The 23,464-nt window shown below is 41.2% G+C and overlaps 1 protein-coding gene across 4 annotated transcripts in view; it reads right to left on the reverse strand.

The window, feature by feature from the left end:
• Positions 1-438: 438 nt before the first annotated feature.
• The window catches only part of LOC128686895 (uncharacterized), a 32,688-nt gene continuing 9,662 nt past the window's right edge, over positions 439-23,464 (reverse strand). For 3 of the 4 annotated variants that reach the window (XM_070082552.1, XM_070082555.1, XM_070082554.1), the window contains 14 exons: positions 20,898-21,101; positions 20,536-20,632; positions 19,095-19,196; positions 18,695-18,793; positions 17,278-17,570; positions 16,695-16,808; positions 15,291-16,391; positions 7,136-7,218; positions 6,497-6,602; positions 5,534-5,638; positions 4,180-4,389; positions 2,489-2,619; positions 1,610-1,702; positions 439-1,230 (listed from right to left, as the gene is read on the reverse strand). In XM_070082552.1, coding sequence (XP_069938653.1) covers positions 1,014-1,230; positions 1,610-1,702; positions 2,489-2,619; positions 4,180-4,389; positions 5,534-5,638; positions 6,497-6,602; positions 7,136-7,218; positions 15,291-16,391; positions 16,695-16,808; positions 17,278-17,570; positions 18,695-18,793; positions 19,095-19,196; positions 20,536-20,632; positions 20,898-21,101 — 2,955 coding nt within the window. In that variant the 3' untranslated portion in view covers positions 439-1,013. The remainder of the gene's footprint in view (positions 1,231-1,609; positions 1,703-2,488; positions 2,620-4,179; positions 4,390-5,533; positions 5,639-6,496; positions 6,603-7,135; positions 7,219-15,290; positions 16,392-16,694; positions 16,809-17,277; positions 17,571-18,694; positions 18,794-19,094; positions 19,197-20,535; positions 20,633-20,897; positions 21,102-23,464) is intronic. The other variant, XM_070082553.1, reaches the window with a different exon arrangement.

Consider the following 23,464-nt stretch of genomic DNA (forward strand, 5'->3'; position numbering starts at 1 on the left):
TCAAATTGGTGAGTGATTTTAAGATATTTTCCTTCTGTTATGTATATGTGTATATATACAATCATTTATTATTTTTAATATACAGTCCACAAACTTATATATTTACCAGAATTCTTGTTGATGCATATTTCATTTGTAATTAATAGGTCTAGAGCAATTTGTGGATATGACAGTGGTAGGTATCGAAGGGGGACATTTTTGTGACCTAGGTGTCCCAAATTCCTACTTGTCTATGTAACTGATAAATAATAATTATCTTTGTTATCATTTACTGTTATGTACATAATGAGTTACATTCAGATAAATGCAATTTTCCACAATGAGAATTAATTCCTCAGTTTTCCTATTTAAACAGACATATTCTATTTTTACATTTAGAATTTTCTATAAATAAGATGAAACAGCGGAGGTGTCTCATAGTACATGTAAACATTGCCAGAGTTGTGAATACTTTATTTTCCAAGCTGTGTCTTGCTAGCCAGGAGCTTTGTTAAATCTCAGTGTATGTAGCATTATATAACAATATATATAATACATAACACTACAGCTGTACAAGGAAAATTATAGATTTAATAATGGATTTCTACATAAATAGCAAGTATTAAGGGGTCGTGTTACTGGGGCCTCAATATAGTTCACGGAAACACTGGCAGTGTTGACACTGCCAGTGTTTTGGGTGACTGTTTCTACAGTGCTTCTCCAGCTGTCAAAATCTTTACCACTAGATGAAGATTTTGACAGACGTCGATTCCAATTAACAGTTGCCTGTGTATTCGACTAAAGAAGCCTACTGTGTAGGCGAAACGTTTCGGATTACAGATACCTAACTGCTATATATGTATACCATATTCACAACAGTTCATTCTGCCAAGGGAACGTAGTCCAGCAGAACGTAAGAACAGATGAACACTGTAGCAAGCTAACTGGCTCACACTAAGCATGTCTTTTTAACCCAGTTTTTACATCTACCCCGGCTGCTGCTTTCGACAACAGCCTGGCAGTACACTGTGCACTCATTCCAGCCCTCTCAGGGCAGTGGTCATCTGGGAACCTTCACTTTGCGTGTCGTAGAAGAGGAGTCTGGCTCGCCTGCCGGATAAAGCCTTGGGGAGGCTGGTCTGCCGGATGACCGCGCCCTGGTAGGCATACCACGAGTTCCTCTTCCTACAGTAGGCGCTAAAGCTGCCGTCCTGGTCACCACACGCAGCGTACAGCCTATAGGTGGAAATTCTGACGCGCGAGACGGGAAAAAGAAAAGTTAGAGACACACACACGCATATACAGTGTGTATATATATATATATATATATATATATATATATATATATATATATATATATATATATACATTCACTTCATTTAAACATTAAAATCTCCCATAAAAATCTTCAACTATGACATAAACTTCAACAAACACTAGATTACTGCACCTCAGTCTGTATTCTCTTAGTATTTAATGCCTAACTTTTAACCATTCGACTGATTCACAATCACCGTAAACACTCGACTGATTCAGTCATCCTAAATATATGACTGACTTGTTCTTCCTTAAAAAATCACACTTAGCCTAAACATTGGTAAATACATCAGTAAGCATTGAGTAGACTCACTCCTGGCCAGTATTCTTCATGAAGGGAGTCAGGTTGATGCTAGATGGAAAGGTCACTTCCTCCTGCGTAGTATCTGATCTCTTTCTGGTAGGCCTAGAGGGGAGAAGAAAGGTTACGAAAGGTATCGAGGTTAAGAATGGTGGTGGTGAGGTTGTGTATCGCGGTATTGATGCTAGGAATGGTGGTAGGGAGGTTAGGGATGGTGGTAGTGGAATAGCCAGCATAGGTAAGCCAGTGGTTGCTTAATCCTTAATAACAATCACAGGTGCAGTGGCTTATCGGTGTTGGAATTTCCATCCCATTTTGAAAACAATGGATTAAGACAGTGCTCTTGATGAAGTGTGAGGTGGTGTTTTATTCGTCAGGAAAGAGGACAAGAGTCGCCCGGACACCGTTCTTGTGAGATGACGGTTTATCATCCACTGGTCTACATCAGCTAGGTTCTAAACCCCATTTAAAACACAAAACATTAATTTTGTTTAGGATGACGTGAGGTCAAGAAGAATGAAAACTTCAGCATTGTATCTGAACAATTTATCTAGGTTAGGTAAGGTTCGTCAGGAAACAGGACAAGTGTTTCCTGACGCGGGTCTTAGTCATATGATGACCCGCCACTGAATGGTGGCGGGTCATAATGTCATAATGGTTATAATTATAACTATCAGATTCATAAAATGATATAACCATTGTAATTCATCAATAATCCACAATGAGGAGCTGAGTCTCGACCCCCCCCCCAAGAAAAAAAAACCCCAGCTCGATGAGCAGTTGAGAAAGAGAGGAAGTTTTCGAAAGGCGTTTCGGTCCTTCTGGGATCTAAACGTCTGGTAAATGCTACCCTGGAGAGTGTGAGTTCCTCGTCATGTGATGTCAGCTTACCATGAGAGCTTCACAACGAGGACCTGCGGGAGTTTGATAATGACACGAAAACGGGAACACTGGTGTTGCTTCCCACACTTCCAACACTCCCACAACACCATATGGGGACGGTACTGACGCTCCAGCAGCTCCTGTAGCAGGAAACAACAATTAATTATCTTAGACTAAGGGACGGTACTGACGCTCCATCATCTCCTGTAGCAGGGAACAATAATTCATGTTGGACTAAGGGACGGTACTGACGCCCCAGCAACAGGAAACAACAAACCATCCCATTGAACTATGGAACGGGTGGGGGTTTGTACCCATGGCGGTTGAATCCTAAAACTCACATTCTAGTTCGTTAACCACTTCGTGGTTTATTTATAATTGTGTTATTACGATTTCGTGAATCATTCTATTAGGTTAAAAAAAAAAAAAAACTAACCAACCTCTGTCAAGTCGAGTTGATGATTTTGACTCTAAATTACATGTAAAGTGTCAAGTGTTATAATCGTCTTTATTCAACTGAAGAATACACAAATAACCCACAAATAGGAGAGACTTTTGATAGTGTTTCAGTCCAACTTGGACCATTAATTATTCACGTGACTAGTTTATGGTCCAAGTCGGAGCGAAACGTCGTCATAAGTCTCTCCTGTGTGTCGGTTATTTGTGTATTGTTCCAGTGACAGTATTGTGGCTTTTTATTCTTTCTCGACTGAAGAAGCCTGCTGGGCAGGCGAAGCGTTTCGACAGTCAGGATAGCTAAATGTTGCGTATGTGTGTTGCCCATGAAACTGAATAACTTGAAGCTTTGACGGAGCGGAACATGATGGGATAAAGCTCAACAAGGGGTGAAATGTCGCTCCAGTGGAAAGCTTGCCCTGCAACTTCCCCCTCAGGGCCAAAATCTAATAAAAAAAACTATTATCTGTGTCAGTGACTCGATGGAATTTCATGAAGCATTGCTAATTTTTCATCCCGTTTCAGTTCGTGCATTTCTGAACGACCTAAGCCACACATTCCTAACTTTACACATATTATAGTTACTTTAAGTTGTTAATTAATAGCAAATAACATTTACTAGTTTATTATTATTATTCTTATTATTGCTATTATTACATTATTATTTGTAGATGAATGGTTCAGAGAACCGACATGTTGATAAATTAGACACATATGCAACTCTTGGGTATCTTTATTGAGGAAACGTTTCGCCACACAGTGGCTTCATCAGTATTAAGATCTTAATACTTAGGAATTCTTCGCTTGCCTAATTCTTGGGCACGACCTACTTCCACATTGAACAAATGTGACACGACCTATGACTGCTGCACCTCTCCTGCCATACGGTTTATAAGCTGCTTCTCCGCTGATATGCCGTATTCTATTCAAGATTGATGGACTGAACACATCGACTCAAGGTTGAGGGACTGATTACCTCATTCTCCTCCTGTTCTTCAAGTTTCTCCTACGTATGGACTGATGAAGCCACTGTGTGGCGAAACGTTTCCTCAATAAAGATACCCAAGAGTTGCATATGTGTCTAATTTATCTACATTATTATTATTATTATTGCGTGTGATAATTAGAGATTTGTGAAGTTCTATACTTTGAACCGAAGAGAAGCCTAGCTCCAATTACTCGGATCACGAGCTCGTCAGAGCCCTGAAGAATTTTAACCTGGAGGAGAATGTGTTAAGACCCACCTGAAGGTGCGAGTCTCCTGCAGGAGGGTTTGGCGAGACGCTGACGGCGCTGAAGGTGTCGGAGCTGGTGCTGAGGATGGTGTTGGTGGCCAGGCAAGTGACGAAGGAGCGATGAATGCCCTGGAAGACCTCGGAGATGACGGTAGAGTCATCAGCCTCCTCATCTTCTGAACTGCTGTTGTTGGATGACTGTTTCTGCAGGAGGAGCACCTAAGTGTATACAGGTTGGTTTATGTTTTAAACTGTTGTAACGTGATTAAGGTTAAGGCTAATTGTTTTTTAAAGACTGTTGAAAAGGTTATTAAGGCTTCATGCCACGTGGTTAAAGTTGGTTAATTGAGTTTTTAAAGCCTATTTACTACACGAGGGTCGTAAAAGTTGCATTTCACTATTGTCACAACCATCCACAACACACACACAAGATGTATACAGTCTTGGTGAATAGCTTAGGTAGTGTATATGTCTCGCGATTATCAGATGTAGGATCGAGACTTCGGCACTCGTCTGCAGAAATCTGTATATTATTATTCTTATTCTGGGGAACTGCTAAACCTGGCCGGGTCATACAGTGCCTGGGAGAACGAGAGGTAGTAAAGCTCGATAAGACGAATTTTTTTGGTTGTATGCCTGAAGTCTTGCACTGGTCTCAGCCCACTACATAGTTAACTTGCATCGTAAGAGACCAACATAAAAGTACAATAAACAGCGACAACTACAACCCCACATGGTACCAATGACTTCACATGGCACCTACGACTCCTCATGGAGCTGAAGATGGCCTCTGTCCTAGAAGGAAACAGGTATCTTTATTTCTTTTCCTTGTGCACGTGGATAGCTTGTACCACGGTCCCACGATGTGTGTTGTGTAAGGTTGTGACGTAATTGTTGCTATTTCAACGACCAAACTTCCTGAAGGCACGACAAGCCGACCTGCGCAGCCCCTATAACCTTCTGAATGATCTATAGCAGCTACGGATCTAGTTTCATCTCGAGAACTCCTTCTTCTGTTCTGGCAGTGTTACTGATATCTGTTGGTACTTGGCTGAGGAGCCTTGGAGAACAGATGCTGGCGTTTCAACCTATAAATGATCTAGGCGAGTAGAAATATAATGCGTGTCTGTCTCGCTTCACCAGACGGAGAATCAAGCCTCCATCATGCCTTGCGCTGAGTGGGTTTAGAGTTTAACATGAATTATATTATTATTCAACTTACAAACAGAAGACGTACTGCAGGTCTCATCTATTCTTGTGTTATTAAAATTAATCCAGTGACGATGTTCCTCATTCCTATTTGAGAGACTCCCGCAGAAGTGGGGAACATCCCACAGGAGTGAGGAACCGCCTGTCTAATTACCTGAAGAAGATCCAGGTGCAGAAGCTGCAGTAGGTCCTCCAACATTCCTTGGGCGTCCTCTTGACTCACATTGTCGAAGGAGGCGTTGTAGGACTCGAGCGTCGCCTGAAGGAGTATAAAGGAATGAAAGGGATATACTTCTGAAAATGAGAGAAATATTTCTCTCTCGGTGTATATGCATTGAAAGATCTCTTCGGTGTCTATATAATGAGAAATAGTCGTTTCTCGGAGTACATATATATACATGTACTGTGATATGCAGTCTAGTTTCTTGGATTATTAGGCTTAAAGCACGAGAGTCGGGCTGCATGTCACCTGTTCACCAGTCATGGACACTTTAATCTCTAAAATAGAGATTAAGGCAAACTTTCAGCGAATGTACACCCCCACTCCCCAAGTTTATATATACACTGCTACTCTCAGAGCACCATACTCGACAAATATCCACAAATCCCTTGCAGTACGCACCATTATAGTGACATGCAAGATTATATTAGATTCGTCAGGAAACAGGTTTATCAGGAAACGGAACAAGTGTTTCCTGACGAGGGTCTTAGTCATATGATGACACGCCGCTGCAACATTTAGTCATCTGACCGAGGCCTTCCGCTGAAGATGAGAAAGGCACAATATAGTGACTGAAACAATATACAAATAACCCAAACATAGGAAAGAGAAGCTTACCATGACGTTTCGGTCCCACTTCGATCCACCCCTTTAAAACTCAAGGTTATAATCGTTATAATCAGTAGCGTACCTACCTTTTTCCGGTCCCTGAAGCTTGAACTGTTATGGCAGCCCCTTCAGAACCCCTTCTTATACAGTAGACCCCAAATTTATAAGCAATATGGAATAAAGTCGCTTCTGCGGCCCTTCCGGAATTATGGGCTTTGTTTAAGTTTTATTATTTTCGTAGAAGATCCGCCCCTGGTTATAATTAACACCTCCATACACAATACGCACCATCATACTGAGGACAGCAGGTTGAACTTTCCTGCCGGAGTTGAGAGTCTCTATCACCCTGACGAAGTCTTCAGTGAGCCTGGCTGCCTCGTCACTCTGCTCCTGCCTGAGGGAGATAGTAAAATTTCTTTATTTTTTATCGTTGTTTTATTGGTATCTTTACTGAACATTATCAGTTTTAATGCCATTATTATTATTATTAGTTACCCAACGTTTGCCTTAAGGGGCACTTAAGTACCCTTGTCTTCTAAAAACGTTCATTTTCCACTATAATCTAACTTGTCCATAATTACTCTAGCATTTGTTTTATCTGTTTCGTAAGGTGAAGTCCAGGATCTTTCTTTAATTCAATTGTGTTGTAGGTCAGAGCAAAGTTCAGACCTCTACAACAAAGTTCAGACCTCTACAACACAATTATCATCAAAGATTTGTTAAGTTATACCATGAGTTAAGGAAAGATCCTGGACTTCATCTTACGAAACAGGCAAAACAAATGTGATAGTAATTATGGACAAGGTAGATTATAGGGGAAAAAAATGAACATATTAGAAAACCGGGGAACTTACGTGCCTTTTAACTTAGTTTCAAGAGTTATGAGGGAGTGAGGTGGGTCATGGTGGCTGGTTAATGAGAACTCACCTGTGTAAGGAATGGGAGAAGAACTGCCTGATTGGTCTAGTATGGTAGAGGCAGTTCACCATGGCTGTTACCATACTCACACACTGAGGAAAAGTTGGCTGATTAACAGTCTCAAAACCTATCGACTAACCTATATATATATATATATATATATATATATATATATATATATATATATATATATATATATATATATATATATATATATATATATAATTTTTTTTTTCAACAAGTCGGCCGTCTCCCACCGAGGCAGGGTGACCCCAAAAAAGAAAGAAAATCCCCAAAAAGAAAATACTTTCAGCATTCAACACTTTCACCACACTCACACATTATCACTGTTTTTGCAGAGGTGCTCAGAATACAAAAGTTTAGAAGCATATACATATAAAGATACACAACATATCCCTCGGGTGAGATATAAGCGACTATTGGCAGAAAGGTGGGCTAGTGCAGAGATGAGTAGTGGGGGGGAGGGGGTTGAAGAGGGTTGGAATAGTTTAAAAAATGCAGCATTAGAATGTGGGGCAGAAGTTTGTGGTTATAGGAGGGTGGGGGCAGGAGGAAAGAGGAGTAATTGGTGGAATGATGAAGTAAAGGGTGTGATAAAAGAGAAAAAGGTAGCTTATGAGAGGTTTTTACAAAGCAGAAGTGTTATAAGAAGAGCAGAGTATATGGAGAGTAAAAGAAAGGTGAAGAGAGTGGTGAGAGAGTGCAAAAGGAGAGCAGATGAGAGAGTGGGAGAGGCACTGTCAAGAAATTTTAATGAAAATAAGAAAAAAATTTGAAGTGAGTTAAACAAGTTAAGAAAGCCTAGGGAAAGTATAAATTAATCAGTTAAAAACAGAGTAGGGGAGTTAGCAGATGGTGAGATGGAGGTATTAGGTAGATGGCGAGAGTATTTTGAGGAACTTTTAAATGTTGAGGAAGAAGGAGAGGTGGTAATTTCATGCACTGGTCAGGGAGGTATACCATCTTTTAGGAGTGAAGAAGAGCAGAATGTAAGTGTGGGGGAGGTACGTGAGGCATTACGTAGAATGAAAGGGGGTAAAGCAGCTGGAACTGATGGGATCATGACAGAAATGTTAAAAGCAGGGGGGGGGATATAGTGTTGGAGTGGTTGGTACTTTTGTTTAATAAATGTATGAAAGAGGGGAAGGTACCTAGGGATTGGCGGATAGCATGTATAGTCCCTTTATATAAAGGGAAAGGGGACAAAAGAGATTGTAAAAATTATAGAGGAATAAGTTTACTGAGTATACCAGGAAAAGTGTATGGTAGGGTTATAATTGAAAGAATTAGAGGTAAGACAGAATGTAGGATTGCGGATGAGCAAGGGGGCTTCAGAGTGGGTAGGGGATGTGTAGATCAAGTGTTTACATTGAAGCATATATGTGAACAGTATTTAGATAAAGGTAGGGAAGTTTTTATTGCATTTATGGATTTAGAAAAGGCATATGATAGAGTGGATAGAGGAACAATGTGGCAGATGTTGCAAGTATATGGAATAGGTGGTAAGTTACTAAATGCTGTTAAGAGTTTTTATGAGGATATTGAGGCTCAGGTTAGGGTGTGTAGAAGAGAGGGAGAATACTTCCCGGTAAAAGTAGGTCTTAGACAGGGATGTGTAATGTCACCATGGTTGTTTAATATATTTATAGATGGGGTTGTAAAGGAAGTAAATGCTAGGGTGTTCGGGAGAGGGGTGGGATTAAATTATGGGGAATCAAATTCAAAATGGGAATTGACACAGTTACTTTTTGCTGATGATACTGTACTTATGGGAGATTCTAAAGAAAAATTGCGAAGGTTAGTGGATGAGTTTGGGAATGTGTGTAAAGGTAGAAAGTTGAAAGTGAACATAGAAAAGAGTAAGGTGATGAGGGTATCAAATGATTTAGATAAAGAAAAATTGGATATCAAATTGGGGTGGAAGAGTATGGAAGAAGTGAATGTTTTCAGATACTTGGGAGTTGACGTGTCGGCGGAAAGATTTATGAAGGATGAGGTTAATCATAGAATTGATGAGGGAAAAAGGTGAGTGGTGCGTTGAGGTATATGTGGAGTAAAAAAACATTATCTATGGAGGCAAAGAAGGGAATGTATGAAAGTATAGTAGTACCAACACTCTTATATGGGTGTGAAGCTTGGGTGGTAAATGCAGCAGCGAGGAGATGGTTGGAGGCAGTGGAGATGTCCTGTTTGAGGGCAATGTGTGGTGTAAATATTATGCAGAAAATTCGGAGTGTGGAAATTAGGAAAAGGTGTGGAGTTAATAAAAGTATTAGTCAGAGGGCAGAAGAGGGGTTGTTGAGGTGGTTTGGTCATTTAGAGAGAATGGATCAAAGTAGAGTGACATGGAAAGCATATAAATCTATAGGGGAAGGAAGGCGGGGTAGGGGTCGTCCTCGAAAGGGTTGGAGAGAGGGGGTAAAGGAGGTTTTGTGGGCGAGGGGCTTGGACTTCCAGCAAGCGTGCGTGAGCGTGTTAGATAGGAGTGAATGGAGACGAATGGTACTTGGGACCTGACGATCTGTTGGAGTGTGAGCAGGGTAATATATATATATATATATATATATATATATATATATATATATATATATATATATATATATGTCGTGCCGAATATGGAGAACTTGCGATCTTGGCTTAAATAGCAACGCTCATCTTGCCATATAGAACAAGTAAAAATTTGTGTATGTAATAATTTCGCCAAAATCATTCTGAACCAAACGAAAAAAATATATATCACAGGGTTTGTTTAGTATTAAATTATTGTAAACAAATCTAAAATATATTTAGTTGGGTAAAGCTAAAATAAATTGCTCTTGTTATAATAAGGTTAGGTAAGTTTTCTAAGATTCTTTTGGAGCAAAATTAAAAATTTTTACATTAACATTAATGAAAAAAATATATCTTTAGACGTATAAGAGAAAATTTTAGAAAGGGCTTAATTTTAAATGAGTTTTTGTTAATTAACCAGTTTTACATATTCGGCACGACATATATATATATATATATATATATATATATATATATATATATACATATATATATATATATATATATATATATATATATATATATATCCTCCGAGGAATTCCCAAAATTAATTTATTGTAGGAATAAAAATTAAGAATATATAACTACAACAAAATTATGCAAGAATAAAAATAAAAACACTGAAATTAACTACATTTGTGATTTACAAATTTAAATTTGTAATTTGTGACCATCATGGTACACTTGTACCATCATGGTACACTTGTACCATCATGGTACACTTGTACCACCATGGTACACTTGTACCACCATGGTACACTTGTACCACCATGGTACACTTGTACCACCATGGTACACTTGTACCACCATGGTACACTTGTACCATCATGGTACACTTGTACCATCATGGTACACTTGTACCATCATGGTACACTTGTACCATCATGGTACACTTGTACCATCATGGTACACTTGTACCACCATGGTACACTTGTACCACCATGGTACACTTGTACCATCATGGTACACTTGTACCACCATGGTACACTTGTACCATCATGGTACACTTGTACCATCATGGTACACTTGTACCATCATGGTACACTTGTACCATCATGGTACACTTGTACCATCATGGTACACTTGTACCATCATGGTACACTTGTACCACCATGGTACACTTGTACCATCATGGTACACTTGTACCACCATGGTACACTTGTACCATCATGGTACACTTGTACCATCATGGTACACTTGTACCATCATGGTACACTTGTACCATCATGGTACACTTGTACCACCATGGTACACTTGTACCATCATGGTACACTTGTACCATCATGGTACACTTGTACCACCATGGTACACTTGTACCATCATGGTACACTTGTACCACCATGGTACACTTGTACCACCGTGGTACACTTGTACCATCATGGTACACTTGTACCCTCATGGTACACTTGTGCCATCATGGTACACTTGTACCATCATGGTACACTTGTACCATCATGGTACACTTGTGCCATCATGGTACACTTGTACCACCATGGTACACTTGTACCATCATGGTACACTTGTACCACCATGGTACACTTGTACCATCATGGTACACTTGTACCACCATGGTACACTTGTACCATCATGGTACACTTGTACCACCATGGTACGCTTGTACCATCATGGTACACTTGTACCATCATGGTACACTTGTACCATCATGGTACACTTGTACCATCATGGTACACTTGTACCACCATGGTACACTTGTACCACCATGGTACACTTGTACCACCATGGTACATTTGTACCACCATGGTGCGCTTGTACCATCATGGTGCGCTTGTACCATCATGGTACGCTTGTACCATCATGGTACGTTTGTACCATCATGGTACACTTGTTCCATCATGGTACACTTGTACCATCATGGTACGCTTGTACCATCATGGTACACTTGTATCATGGTACACTTGTACCATCATGGTACGCTTGTACCATCATGGTACGCTTGTACCATCATGGTACGCTTGTACCATCATGGTACGCTTGTACCATCATGGTACACTTGTACCATCATGGTACACTTGTACCATCATGGTACACTTGTACCACCATGGTACACTTGTACCACCATGGTACACTTGTACCATCATGGTACACTTGTGCCATCATGGTACACTTGTACCACCATGGTACACTTGTACCACCATGGTACACTTGTACCACCATGGTACACTTGTACCACCATCGTACACTTGTACCACCATGGTACACTTGTACCATCATGGTACACTTGTACCATCATGGTACACTTGTACCATCATGGTACACTTGTACCATCATGGTACACTTGTACCATCATGGTACACTTGTACCACCATGGTACACTTGTACCATCATGGTACACTTGTACCATCATGGTACACTTGTACCATCATGGTACACTTGTACCATCATGGTACACTTGTACCATCATGGTACACTTGTACCATCATGGTACACTTGTACCATCATGGTACACTTGTACCACCATGGTACACTTGTACCATCATGGTACACTTGTACCACCATGGTACACTTGTACCATCATGGTACACTTGTACCATCATGGTACACTTGTACCATCATGGTACACTTGTACCACCATGGTACACTTGTACCATCATGGTACACTTGTACCATCATGGTACACTTGTACCACCATGGTACACTTGTACCATCATGGTACACTTGTACCACCATGGTACACTTGTACCACCATGGTACACTTGTACCACCGTGGTACACTTGTACCATCATGGTACACTTGTACCATCATGGTACACTTGTGCCATCATGGTACACTTGTACCACCATGGTACACTTGTACCATCATGGTACACTTGTACCACCATGGTACACTTGTACCATCATGGTACACTTGTACCACCATGGTACACTTGTACCATCATGGTACACTTGTACCACCATGGTACGCTTGTACCATCATGGTACACTTGTACCATCATGGTACACTTGTACCATCATGGTACACTTGTACCATCATGGTACACTTGTACCACCATTGTACACTTGTACCACCATGGTACACTTGTACCACCATGGTACATTTGTACCACCATGGTGCGCTTGTACCATCATGGTGCGCTTGTACCATCATGGTACGCTTGTACCATCATGGTACGTTTGTACCATCATGGTACACTTGTACCATCATGGTACACTTGTACCATCATGGTACGCTTGTACCATCATGGTACACTTGTATCATGGTACACTTGTACCATCATGGTACGCTTGTACCATCATGGTACGCTTGTACCATCATGGTACGCTTGTACCATCATGGTACACTTGTACCATCATGGTACACTTGTACCATCATGGTACACTTGTACCACCATGGTACACTTGTACCACCATGGTACACTTGTACCATCATGGTACACTTGTGCCATCATGGTACACTTGTACCACCATGGTACACTTGTACCACCATGGTACACTTGTACCACCATCGTACACTTGTACCACCATGGTACACTTGTACCATCATGGTACACTTGTACCATCATGGTACACTTGTACCACCATGGTACACTTGTACCACCATGGTACACTTGTACCACCATGGTACACTTGTACCATCATGGTACACTTGTACCACCATGGTACACTTGTACCACCATGGTACACTTGTACCATCATGGTACACTTGTGCCATCATGGTACACTTGTACCACCATGGTACACTTGTACCACCATGGTACACTTGTACCACCATGGTACACTTGTACCACCATCGTACACTTGTACCACCATGGTACACTTGTACCATCATGGTACACTTGTACCATCATGGTACACTTGTACCACCATGGTACACTTGTACCATCATGGTACACTTGTACCACCATGGTACACTTGTACCATCATGGTACACTTGTACCACCATGGTACACTTGTACCACCATGGTACACTTGTACCATCATGGTACACTTGTACCACCATGGTACACTTGTACCACCATGGTACACTTGTACCACCATGGTACACTTGTGCCACCATGGTACACTTGTACCATCATGGTACACTTGTACCACCATAGTACACTTGTGCCATCATGGTACACTTGTACCCCCATGGTACACTTCTACCACCATGGTACACTTGTACCATCATGGTACACTTGTACCATCATGGTACACTTGTACCATCATGGTACACTTGTACCACCATGGTACACTTGTACCATCATGGTACACTTGTACCATCATGTTATACTTGTACCATCATGGTACACTTGTACCACCATGGTACACTTGTACCATCATGGTACACTTGTACCATCATGTTATACTTGTACCATCATGGTACACTTGTACCACCATGGTACACTTGTACCATCATGGTACACTTGTACCACCATGGTACAAGTGTACCATCATGGTACACTTGTACCACCATGGTACAAGTGTACCATCATGGTACACTTGTATCATCAAGGTACACTTGTACCACCATGGTACAAGTGTACCATCATGGTACACTTGTACCACCATGGTACAAGTGTACCATCATGGTACACTTGTACCATCATGGTACACTTGTACCACCATGGTACACTTGTGCCATCATGGTACACTTGTACCCCCATGGTACACTTGTACCACCATGGTACACTTGTACCATCATGGTACACTTGTACCATCATGGTACACTTGTACCACCATGGTACACTTGTACCATCATGGTACACTTGTACCATCATGTTATACTTGTACCATCATGGTACACTTGTACCACCATGGTACACTTGTACCATCATGGTACACTTGTACCATCATGTTATACTTGTACCATCATGGTACACTTGTACCCCCATGGTACACTTGTACCACCATGGTACACTTGTGCCATCATGGTACACTTGTACCATCATGGTACACTTGTACCATCATGGTACACTTGTACCACCATGGTACACTTGTACCATCATGGTACACTTGTACCATCATGTTATACTTGTACCATCATGGTACACTTGTACCACCATGGTACACTTGTACCATCATGGTACACTTGTACCATCATGTTATACTTGTACCATCATGGTACACTTGTACCACCATGGTACACTTGCACCATCATGGTACACTTGTACCATCATGGTACACTTGTACCACCATGGTACAAGTGTACCATCATGGTACACTTGTACCACCATGGTACAAGTGTACCATCATGGTACACTTGTATCATCAAGGTACACTTGTACCACCATGGTACAAGTGTACCATCATGGTACACTTGTACCACCATGGTACAAGTGTACCATCATGGTACACTTGTACCATCATGGTACACTTGTACCACCATGGTACAAGTGTACCATCATGGTACACTTGTACCATCATGGTACACTTGTACCATCATGGTACACTTGTATCATCAAGGTACACTTGTACCACCATGGTACAAGTGTACCACCATGGTACAAGTGTACCACCATGGTACACTTGTACCACCATGGTACACTTGTACCACCATGGTACACTTGTACCACCATGGTACACTTGTACCACCATGGTACAAGTGTACCACCATGGTACACTTGTACCACCATGGTACACTTGTACCACCTACCTGTTCATGAGTTAGAGCCACAGATGTGTTTTGTTCCAGTGGGTCTTTGTTCAGTTGTTCTTGTTCATTCAAGTGTTCTTGTCTGTGCAGCTGTTCTTGTTCGAGAAACTGTTCTTGTTCATAAAGCTGTTCTTGTACAATCACCTGTTTCCGTTCTTCATACTGTTCTCGTTCTTTAACCTGTTCTTGTTCTTCATACTGTTCTCGTTCTTTAACCTGTTCTTGTTCTTCATACTGTTCTCGTTCTTTAACCTGTTCTTGTTCTTCATACTGTTCTCGTTCTTTAACCTGTTCTCGTTCTTCATACTGTTCTCGTTCTTTAACCTGTTCTTGTTCTTCATACTGTTCTCGTTCTTTAACCTGTTCTTGTTCTTCATACTGTTCTTGTTCTTCAAAATGTTCCTGTTCTTCATGCTGTTCTTGTTCTTCAAAGTGCTCATGTTCCTTAAACTGTTCTTGTTCAAACTGTTCTTCATAATGTCCTTGTTCTTTAAACTGTTCATGTTCATACTGTTCTTTAAACTGATAATCTTCATACTGTTCTTGTTCTTCAAACTGTTCAAAATCTTCATACTGTTCTTGTTCTTCAGACTGTTCAAAATCTTTATACTGTTCTTGTTCTTCAAACTGTTCAAAATCTTCATACTGTTCTTGTTCTTCAAACTGTTCAAAATCTTCATTCTGTTCTTGTTCTTCAAACTGTTCAAAATCTTCATACTGTTCTTGTTCTTCAAAGTGCTCATGTTCCTTAAACTGTTCTTGTTCATTCAGTTGTTCATATTTGTATATTTGTTCTTTATTTACCTCGTGCGTATTGAACTTTCTTTGTACAGTTGCACTTTCTCGTAAGTTCTGTTCTGTTCGCAATCGTTCTTCTAAAAGCAAATGTTCTTGTCTCTTCAACTGTTCTGGATTGACTGGCTGTTCTTCATGCAAATGTTCTGCGTGTAGCTGTCTGGGTGTGTTCAGTGGTTCCCGGCTGCGTGTGTGTTCTTCAGCGTTCACACGTTCATGCAGCTGCACCTCCTCCTGCACATGTTCTTCTAACACATGTCTTAAATTGGAGCTCGACTCACCTTGTTCTGTAGATGTTCTGTACATCTGTCAGTGAATAATTTTATTTATTATTATTATTATTATTATTATTATTATTATTATTATTATTATTATTATTATTATTATTATTATTATTATTATTTTTATTATTATTATTATTTATTATTATTATTATTATTATTATTATTATTATTATTATTATTATTATTATTATAAGTAATATTTATATTATACTATTATTATATTATTATTTATATTATTATTATTGTTATTATTATTATTATTAATTTTTATTGTGTCAGACACCTGCTGTCGTTCAATAGGCTTGTAAGTATTATGAACACCTGCCTGTATCAACAGCTGTTCAATATTGCAGATCTTGAGGGGTCTGCTCTCTGAGGTGTAGTTGTAAATCTTGAGTGACAAGAGTCTCAGCGGCCACCAGCCAAGCAGCCACCACATCTATCGGGAAACATGTGTGAGAAGCGTTATACCCGTGTGCTGGATGCTCAGGAGTGATGAAGGCTTGATACTCCGTCCTCTGGAGGAGAATCCAGCCTCTACCACTCCTGAAAGTGGTATTTTGGTGAAGGTATGACTACCAAATCCAGTGAAAAGCAGGGGTGCAGTGGTCACAATAAGGGAACACTGTATCAACATCCGTGGCCTCAGATTATTCAACATCTTACCAGAAGATGTCAGAAACATTTTTGGGCCAAGTGTAGAAGTCTTCAAGAGGAAACCGGACATCTTCACCAGGTGCCAGATCAGCCAGGCTGTGATAGATATGTGTAGCAGCGGGCCGCCACTAGCAACAGCCTGGTTGACCAGGCTAGCACCAGATAAGCCTGGCCCATGGCCGGGCTCCGTGAGCAGAAAAATTCTCGGAACTCATCAAAGGTAAAGGCATATACCACTACCCATCACTCACCATCAAACTACCATATCTGGTGGCACTGAGAGCCAGGAAGGCCGCCAGATCGGTCTTATCTCTGGCCTGGGCACACTGATGGGGCCTGACACCGTCACAGCTCCTGCGGGAGTTCTTCAGACCTTGCTGTACCAGCCACCTGGACGTCGCAGCCGTCCCATTGGCGGCGCTGTAGTGCAGGAGAGAAGACCCCCGTACGTCCCGACGGTGTAAGACCTCAGGATCGTGGCGGCCCAGTTCCTGCAGGACGGTAGTGTGGCCCAGGGCGGCGGCCAGCTGAGCTGCAGTCCAGCCTGCAGGTGGAAGGTCAGAATGTTGAACTAAGGTCAGGAGACACTGGTTGTCGTTCACTTAGTAGGTGGAATGGAGGTTAGATTGCTGAACTAAGGTCAGGAGACTGGTTGCCGTCGACCTAGTAAGTTTATTTAGGACAGGTATACATAAGCACAATTATTATACACAGAGCAAATTACCTAGGATAAGCCCCCCAAAAAGTCAGACTGACTAGTAGATAGAATGGCGGGTATACTGCTAAAACTAAAGTTAGGAAGCACTGGTTGAAGTCCGCTTCTTAAGAAAGGTACTAGAAGCATGTACGCAGGGGGCGTTTTGTGGTGTATGCAGTGTGTGGAACAAGGATTAGGAACGCTGAGCTGGAGTCAGGAGAGGCAGAAGTTGCTGACCATACTGTAGGAGAGGACAAGATTACAATGTTGTGCTCGAAGTATTTGTTACCCTTCACCCTGACGGGGCTCGTGATAGATGGAATAATCTATTGGGTAACTTTGGCTTGTTCGTAGTGCAGATGGATCGAAAACTAGGATCCTGAACTAAGCTCAGGAGTCACTAGGTGGCACCCACACTGCAGAGGAATTAAGAGAATGATGGGAAGTTGTGGTCTTAGTTCATCATTCTCATTATCGTTCTCACCATCACTCCTGTATCAGGGAGAAATGATGGTGGGAATGCTGTACTGAACGACGGTTCATGCCATTCATCCTACATGGGTTGTAAAAATATTGATCAATATGACGTCTATATTAAAAGAAAAAGAATTTGCTAACGAAAAAAAATAACCATTAAAGATTTACTATCAACGTTGCTACTCGCATGTTAGAAAATAATGGGGCCTAAATAATACCAAAATCTGTTCAGTAAAATATTAGGTTTGTACACACATATAAAACAAGATTTAGAGCCTAGAAATCACTAGAATTATAGTCATTATCCTGTATTATCTTTCTACTTAGAAATGAGTTTGAATTAACACACAAAATCATTTCTAGACTAACTTTTCAAAGGGAAGATTTTTTCTTTGGTTGCAAAGTAATTCTATTTTTATGATTTACTTTGATGACCATTTTAAAGGGAATGTCTAAATATTTCGTATGACAAAGAAACGACGTTTCTCTCTTACCCTGACGGTCTGTGATGGTGTGGTCAGCTTGGCACTCCAGTAGAGCTGCCACTGCCTCCGCCTGGCACTCCCTCGTAGCAATGTGTAGCGCAGTGTCCCCTGGATAAACAACACGGAATTAACAGCATTCTCACCCCCCTCATCACTGCATAACCCTTTCAAAAGTGTCTTCAAACATGTATATAAAACAGACGCAAACAGGCGATCTTAACAATGCAGAAAAAGCCACATGAGGATGGAAATATTTATCTCTAGATCTTTCGCACTCTCGTGCGTCGTCAGGAGCTATGTAATGTTGCAAGACGGCAACATATAGGAGAGAAAGTTCTCTGAGGCAAGGCAGAAGGTATCATTGTTAACCCACGTCACAGAGTGATATGAGAGGTGACTGAAGACTTACCATAGTAGTCTGTGGTGTTTGGATTGACACCTGTACAGGTGATCAGGTGTCTGACCACCCTGGGACGACCCACCTGGGAGGCCAGGTGGACTGACACGCCACCTGTGGGTATATGTGTATATAGTTCAGTATATAGGCTGAGAGTTCTTATCCTACCTAAGTTCATGGACATAGCTATCTTTCGTTCCCAGTATGTAAATATCACTTAGTATGGTGCAGCACACTGCTGGTGTTCCCACAATGTAACTATCACATAGTGTAGTGTAGCAGCACAATGTTGGTGTTCCCACAATGTAACTATCACATAGTGTAATGTAGCAGCACAATGTTGGTGTTCCCACAATGTAACTATCACATAGTGTAATGTAGCAGCACAATGTTGGTGTTCCCACAATGTAACTATCACATAGTGTAATGTAGCAGCACAATGTTGGTGTTCCCACAATGTAACTATCACATAGTGTAGTGTAGCAGCACAATGTTGGTGTTCCCACAATATAACTATTACATAGTGTAATGTAGCAGCACAATGTTGGTGTTCCCACAATGTAACTATCACATAGTGTAGTGTAGCAGCACAATGTTGGTGTTCCCACAATGTAACTATAACATAGTGTAGTGTAGCAGCACAATGTTGATGTTCCCACAATATAACTATTACATAGTGTAGTGTAGCAGCACAATGTTGATGTTCCCACAATATAACTATTACATAGTGTAGTGTAGCAGCACAATGTTGATGTTCCCACAATGTAACTATCACATAATTTAGCAACACACTGCTGGTGTTCCCAGTGTAAATATCACATAGTGTAGCAGTACACTGCAGTTGTTCCCACAATGTAACTCACACAGTGTAGCAGTACACTGCTGGTGTTCCCACAATGTAACTCACACAGTGTAGCAGTACACTGCTGGTGTTCCCACAATGTAACTCACACAGTGTAGCAGTACACTGCTGGTGTTCCCACAATGTAACTCACACAGTGTAGCAGTACACTGCTGATGTTCCCACAATGTAACTCACAAAGTGTAGCAGTACACTGCTGGTGTTCTCACAATGTAACTCACACAGTGTAGCAGTACACTGCTGGTGTTCCCACAGTGTAACTCACACAGTGTAGCAGTACACTGCTGGTGTTCTCACAATGTAACTCACACAGTGTAGCAGTACACTGCTGGTGTTCTCACAATTTAACTCACACAGTGTAGCAGTACACTGCTGGTGTTCCCACAGTGTAACTCACACAGTGTAGCAGTACACTGCTGGTGTTCTCACAATGTAACTCACACAGTGTAGCAGTGCACTGCTGGTGTTCCCACAGTGTAACTCACACAGTGTAGCAGTACACTGCTGGTGTTCCCACAATGCAACTCACACAGTGTAGTGTAGCAGTATACTGCTGGTGCATCAAAGTTCTCTGAAAAGAAAATTTCTGACCATTGTCACTGAGCAAGACGTCCTCAGCTAACTCCGGGTCCTCCTCCAGGAGCTGCTGCAGCGTCGGCAGGTCATCCAGCAGGATGGTTGAACGTACCTGAGGCCAGTACAATTATTAGGTTGGGTTTGGTTAGGTCAAGTTTGTCAGGAAACATCACATGGCTGTGACCCAAAGTGGGTCACAGTCATGTGATGACCCACAGCTGGAACTTTTGGTCATCTGACCGACACCTTCCACTTGTTAGTATATGCGATGACAATGGACGATATGTGAGGGAAATAATGCTTGTCGTAATAAAATACTAGGACGAGCAGTAACGTGAATTTATTAAATATTAAAAATAAGCCCCAAATATTTTTACCTTTTCTAGCCTCATCCGTCGAATTTCCAAAATAGCGGAAATCCTCCTGGTTTCTATCTCTTCGTTTTCTTCCTCTTCATCGTTTTCTATCTCCTTCCCAGCTTTCATCTCGTTATCTATTTCCTCCTTGTTTTCTAGCAGATCGTGTTCTAACTCATTTTTTCTATTTTCTAACTTCATCTCTGTTGATCTATTAATTTCCTCCTGAAAAGATAATCATATATATATATATATATATATATATATATATATATATATATATATATATATATATATATATATATATAGTATAAATATGTCGTGCCGAATATGTAAAACTGGTCAATTAGCAAGAACTCATTTAAAATTAAGTCCTTTCTAAAATGTTCTCTTATACGTTTAAAGATAGATTTTTTTCATTAATGTTAATGTAAAAATTTATAATTTTGCTCCAAAAGAATCTTAGAAAACTTACCTAACCTTATTATAACAAGAACAATTTATTTTAGCCTAACCCAACTAAATATATTTTAGATTTGTTTACAATAATTTAATACTAAACAAACACAGTGAAATATATTTTTTTCGTTAGGTTCAGAATGATTTTGGCGAAATTATTGCATACACAAATTTTCGCTTGACCTATATGGCAAGATGAGCGTTGCTATTTAAGCCTAGATCGCAAGTTCTCCATATTCGGCACGACATACATATAATGTGTGTGTGTGTGTGTGTGTGTGTGTGTGTGTGTGTGTGTGTGTGTGTGTGTGTGTGTGTGTGTGTGTGTGTGTGTGTGTGTGTGTGTGTGTGTACTCACCTATTTGTACTCACCTATTTGTGGTTACAGGGGTCGAGTCCTAGCTCCTGGCCCCGCCTCTTCACCGGTTGCTACTAGGCCCTCTCTCTCCCCGCTCCATGAGCTTTATCAAACCTCGTCTTAAAACTGTGTATGGTTCCTGCCTCCACTACGTCATTTTCTAGGCTATTCCACTGCCTTACAACTCTATGACTGAAGAAATACTTCCTACTATCTCTCTGACTCATTTGTGTCTTCAACTTCCAATTGTGGCCTCTTGTTTCTGTGTCCCCTCCCTGGAACATCCTGTCTTTGTCCACCTTGTCTATTCCACGCAGTATTTTATATGTCGTTATCATGTCTCCCCTGACCCTCCTGTCCTCCAGTGTGGTCAGGCCGATTTCCCTTAATCTTTCCTCATAGGACATTCCCCTTAGCTCTGGAACTAACCTTGTCGCAAACCTTTGTACTTTCTCTAGTTTCTTGACGTGCTTTATCAAGTGCGGGTTCCAAACAGGTGCTGCATACTCCAGTATGGGCCTGACATACACGGTGTACAGTGTCTTGAATGATTCCTTACTAAGGTATCGGAATGCTGTTCTCAGGTTTGCCAGGCGCCCATATGCTGCAGCAGTTATCTGATTGATGTGTGCTTCCGGAGACATGCTCGGTGTTATACTCACCCCAAGATCTTTCTCCTTGAGTGAGGTTTGCAGTCTTTGGCCACCTAGCCTATACTCTGTCTGTGGTCTTCTGTGCCCCTCCCCCATCTTCATGACTTTGCATTTGGCAGGATTAAATTCGAGAAGCCATTTGCTGGACCAGGTGTCCAGTCTGTCCAGGTCTCTTTGAAGTCCTGCCTGGTCCTCATCAGATTTAATTCTCCTCATTAACTTCACATCATCTGCAAACAGGGACACTTCTGAGTCTAACCCTTCCGTCATGTCGTTCACATATACCAAAAATAGCACTGGTCCTAGGACCGACCCCTGTGGGACCCCGCTCGTCACAGGTGCCCACTGTGATACATCATTACGTACCATGACTCGTTGTTGCCTCCCTGTCAGGTATTCTCTGATCCATTGCAGTGCCCTTCCTGTTATATGCACCTGATGCTCTAGCTTCTGCACTAATCTCTTGTGAGGAACTGTGTCAAAGGCCTTCTTGCAGTCCAAGAAGATGCAATCAACCCACCCCTCTCTCTCTTGTCTTACTTCTGTTATTTTATCATAAAACTCCAGAAGGTTTGTGACACAGGATTTGCCTTCCGTGAATCTGTGCTGGTTGGCATTTATACTCCTGTTCCGTTCCAGGTGCTCCACCACTCTCCTCCTGATAATCTTCTCCATAATTTTGCATACTATACACGTCAATGACACAGGTCTATAGTTTAGTGCCTCTTTTCTGTCTCCTTTTTTAAAAATGGGAACTACATTTGCCGTCTTCCATACCTCAGGTAGTTGCCCAGTTTCCAGGGATGTGTTGAAGATTGTGGTATGTGGCACACACAACATATCTGCTCCCTCTCTAAGGACCCACGGGGAGATGTTGTCTGGTCCCATTGCCTTTGAGGTATCGATGTCCCTTAGCAGTTTCTTCACCTCCTCCTCATCTGTATGTATGTAGTCCAACACTTGTTGGTGTATTCCTTGCTGGTGTCCCCATCTGATCTGTCCCCCAAGAGTCCTTCCTGTCTCTACTGTAAATACTTCCTTAAATCTCGTGTTGAGCTCCTCACATACCTCTTGATCGTTTCTTGTGAGTTCTCCACCTTCTTTCCTCAGCCTTATCA

Source organism: Cherax quadricarinatus, chromosome 7 (assembly GCF_038502225.1).
Source record: "Cherax quadricarinatus isolate ZL_2023a chromosome 7, ASM3850222v1, whole genome shotgun sequence".
Lineage (NCBI taxonomy): Eukaryota > Metazoa > Arthropoda > Malacostraca > Decapoda > Parastacidae > Cherax > Cherax quadricarinatus.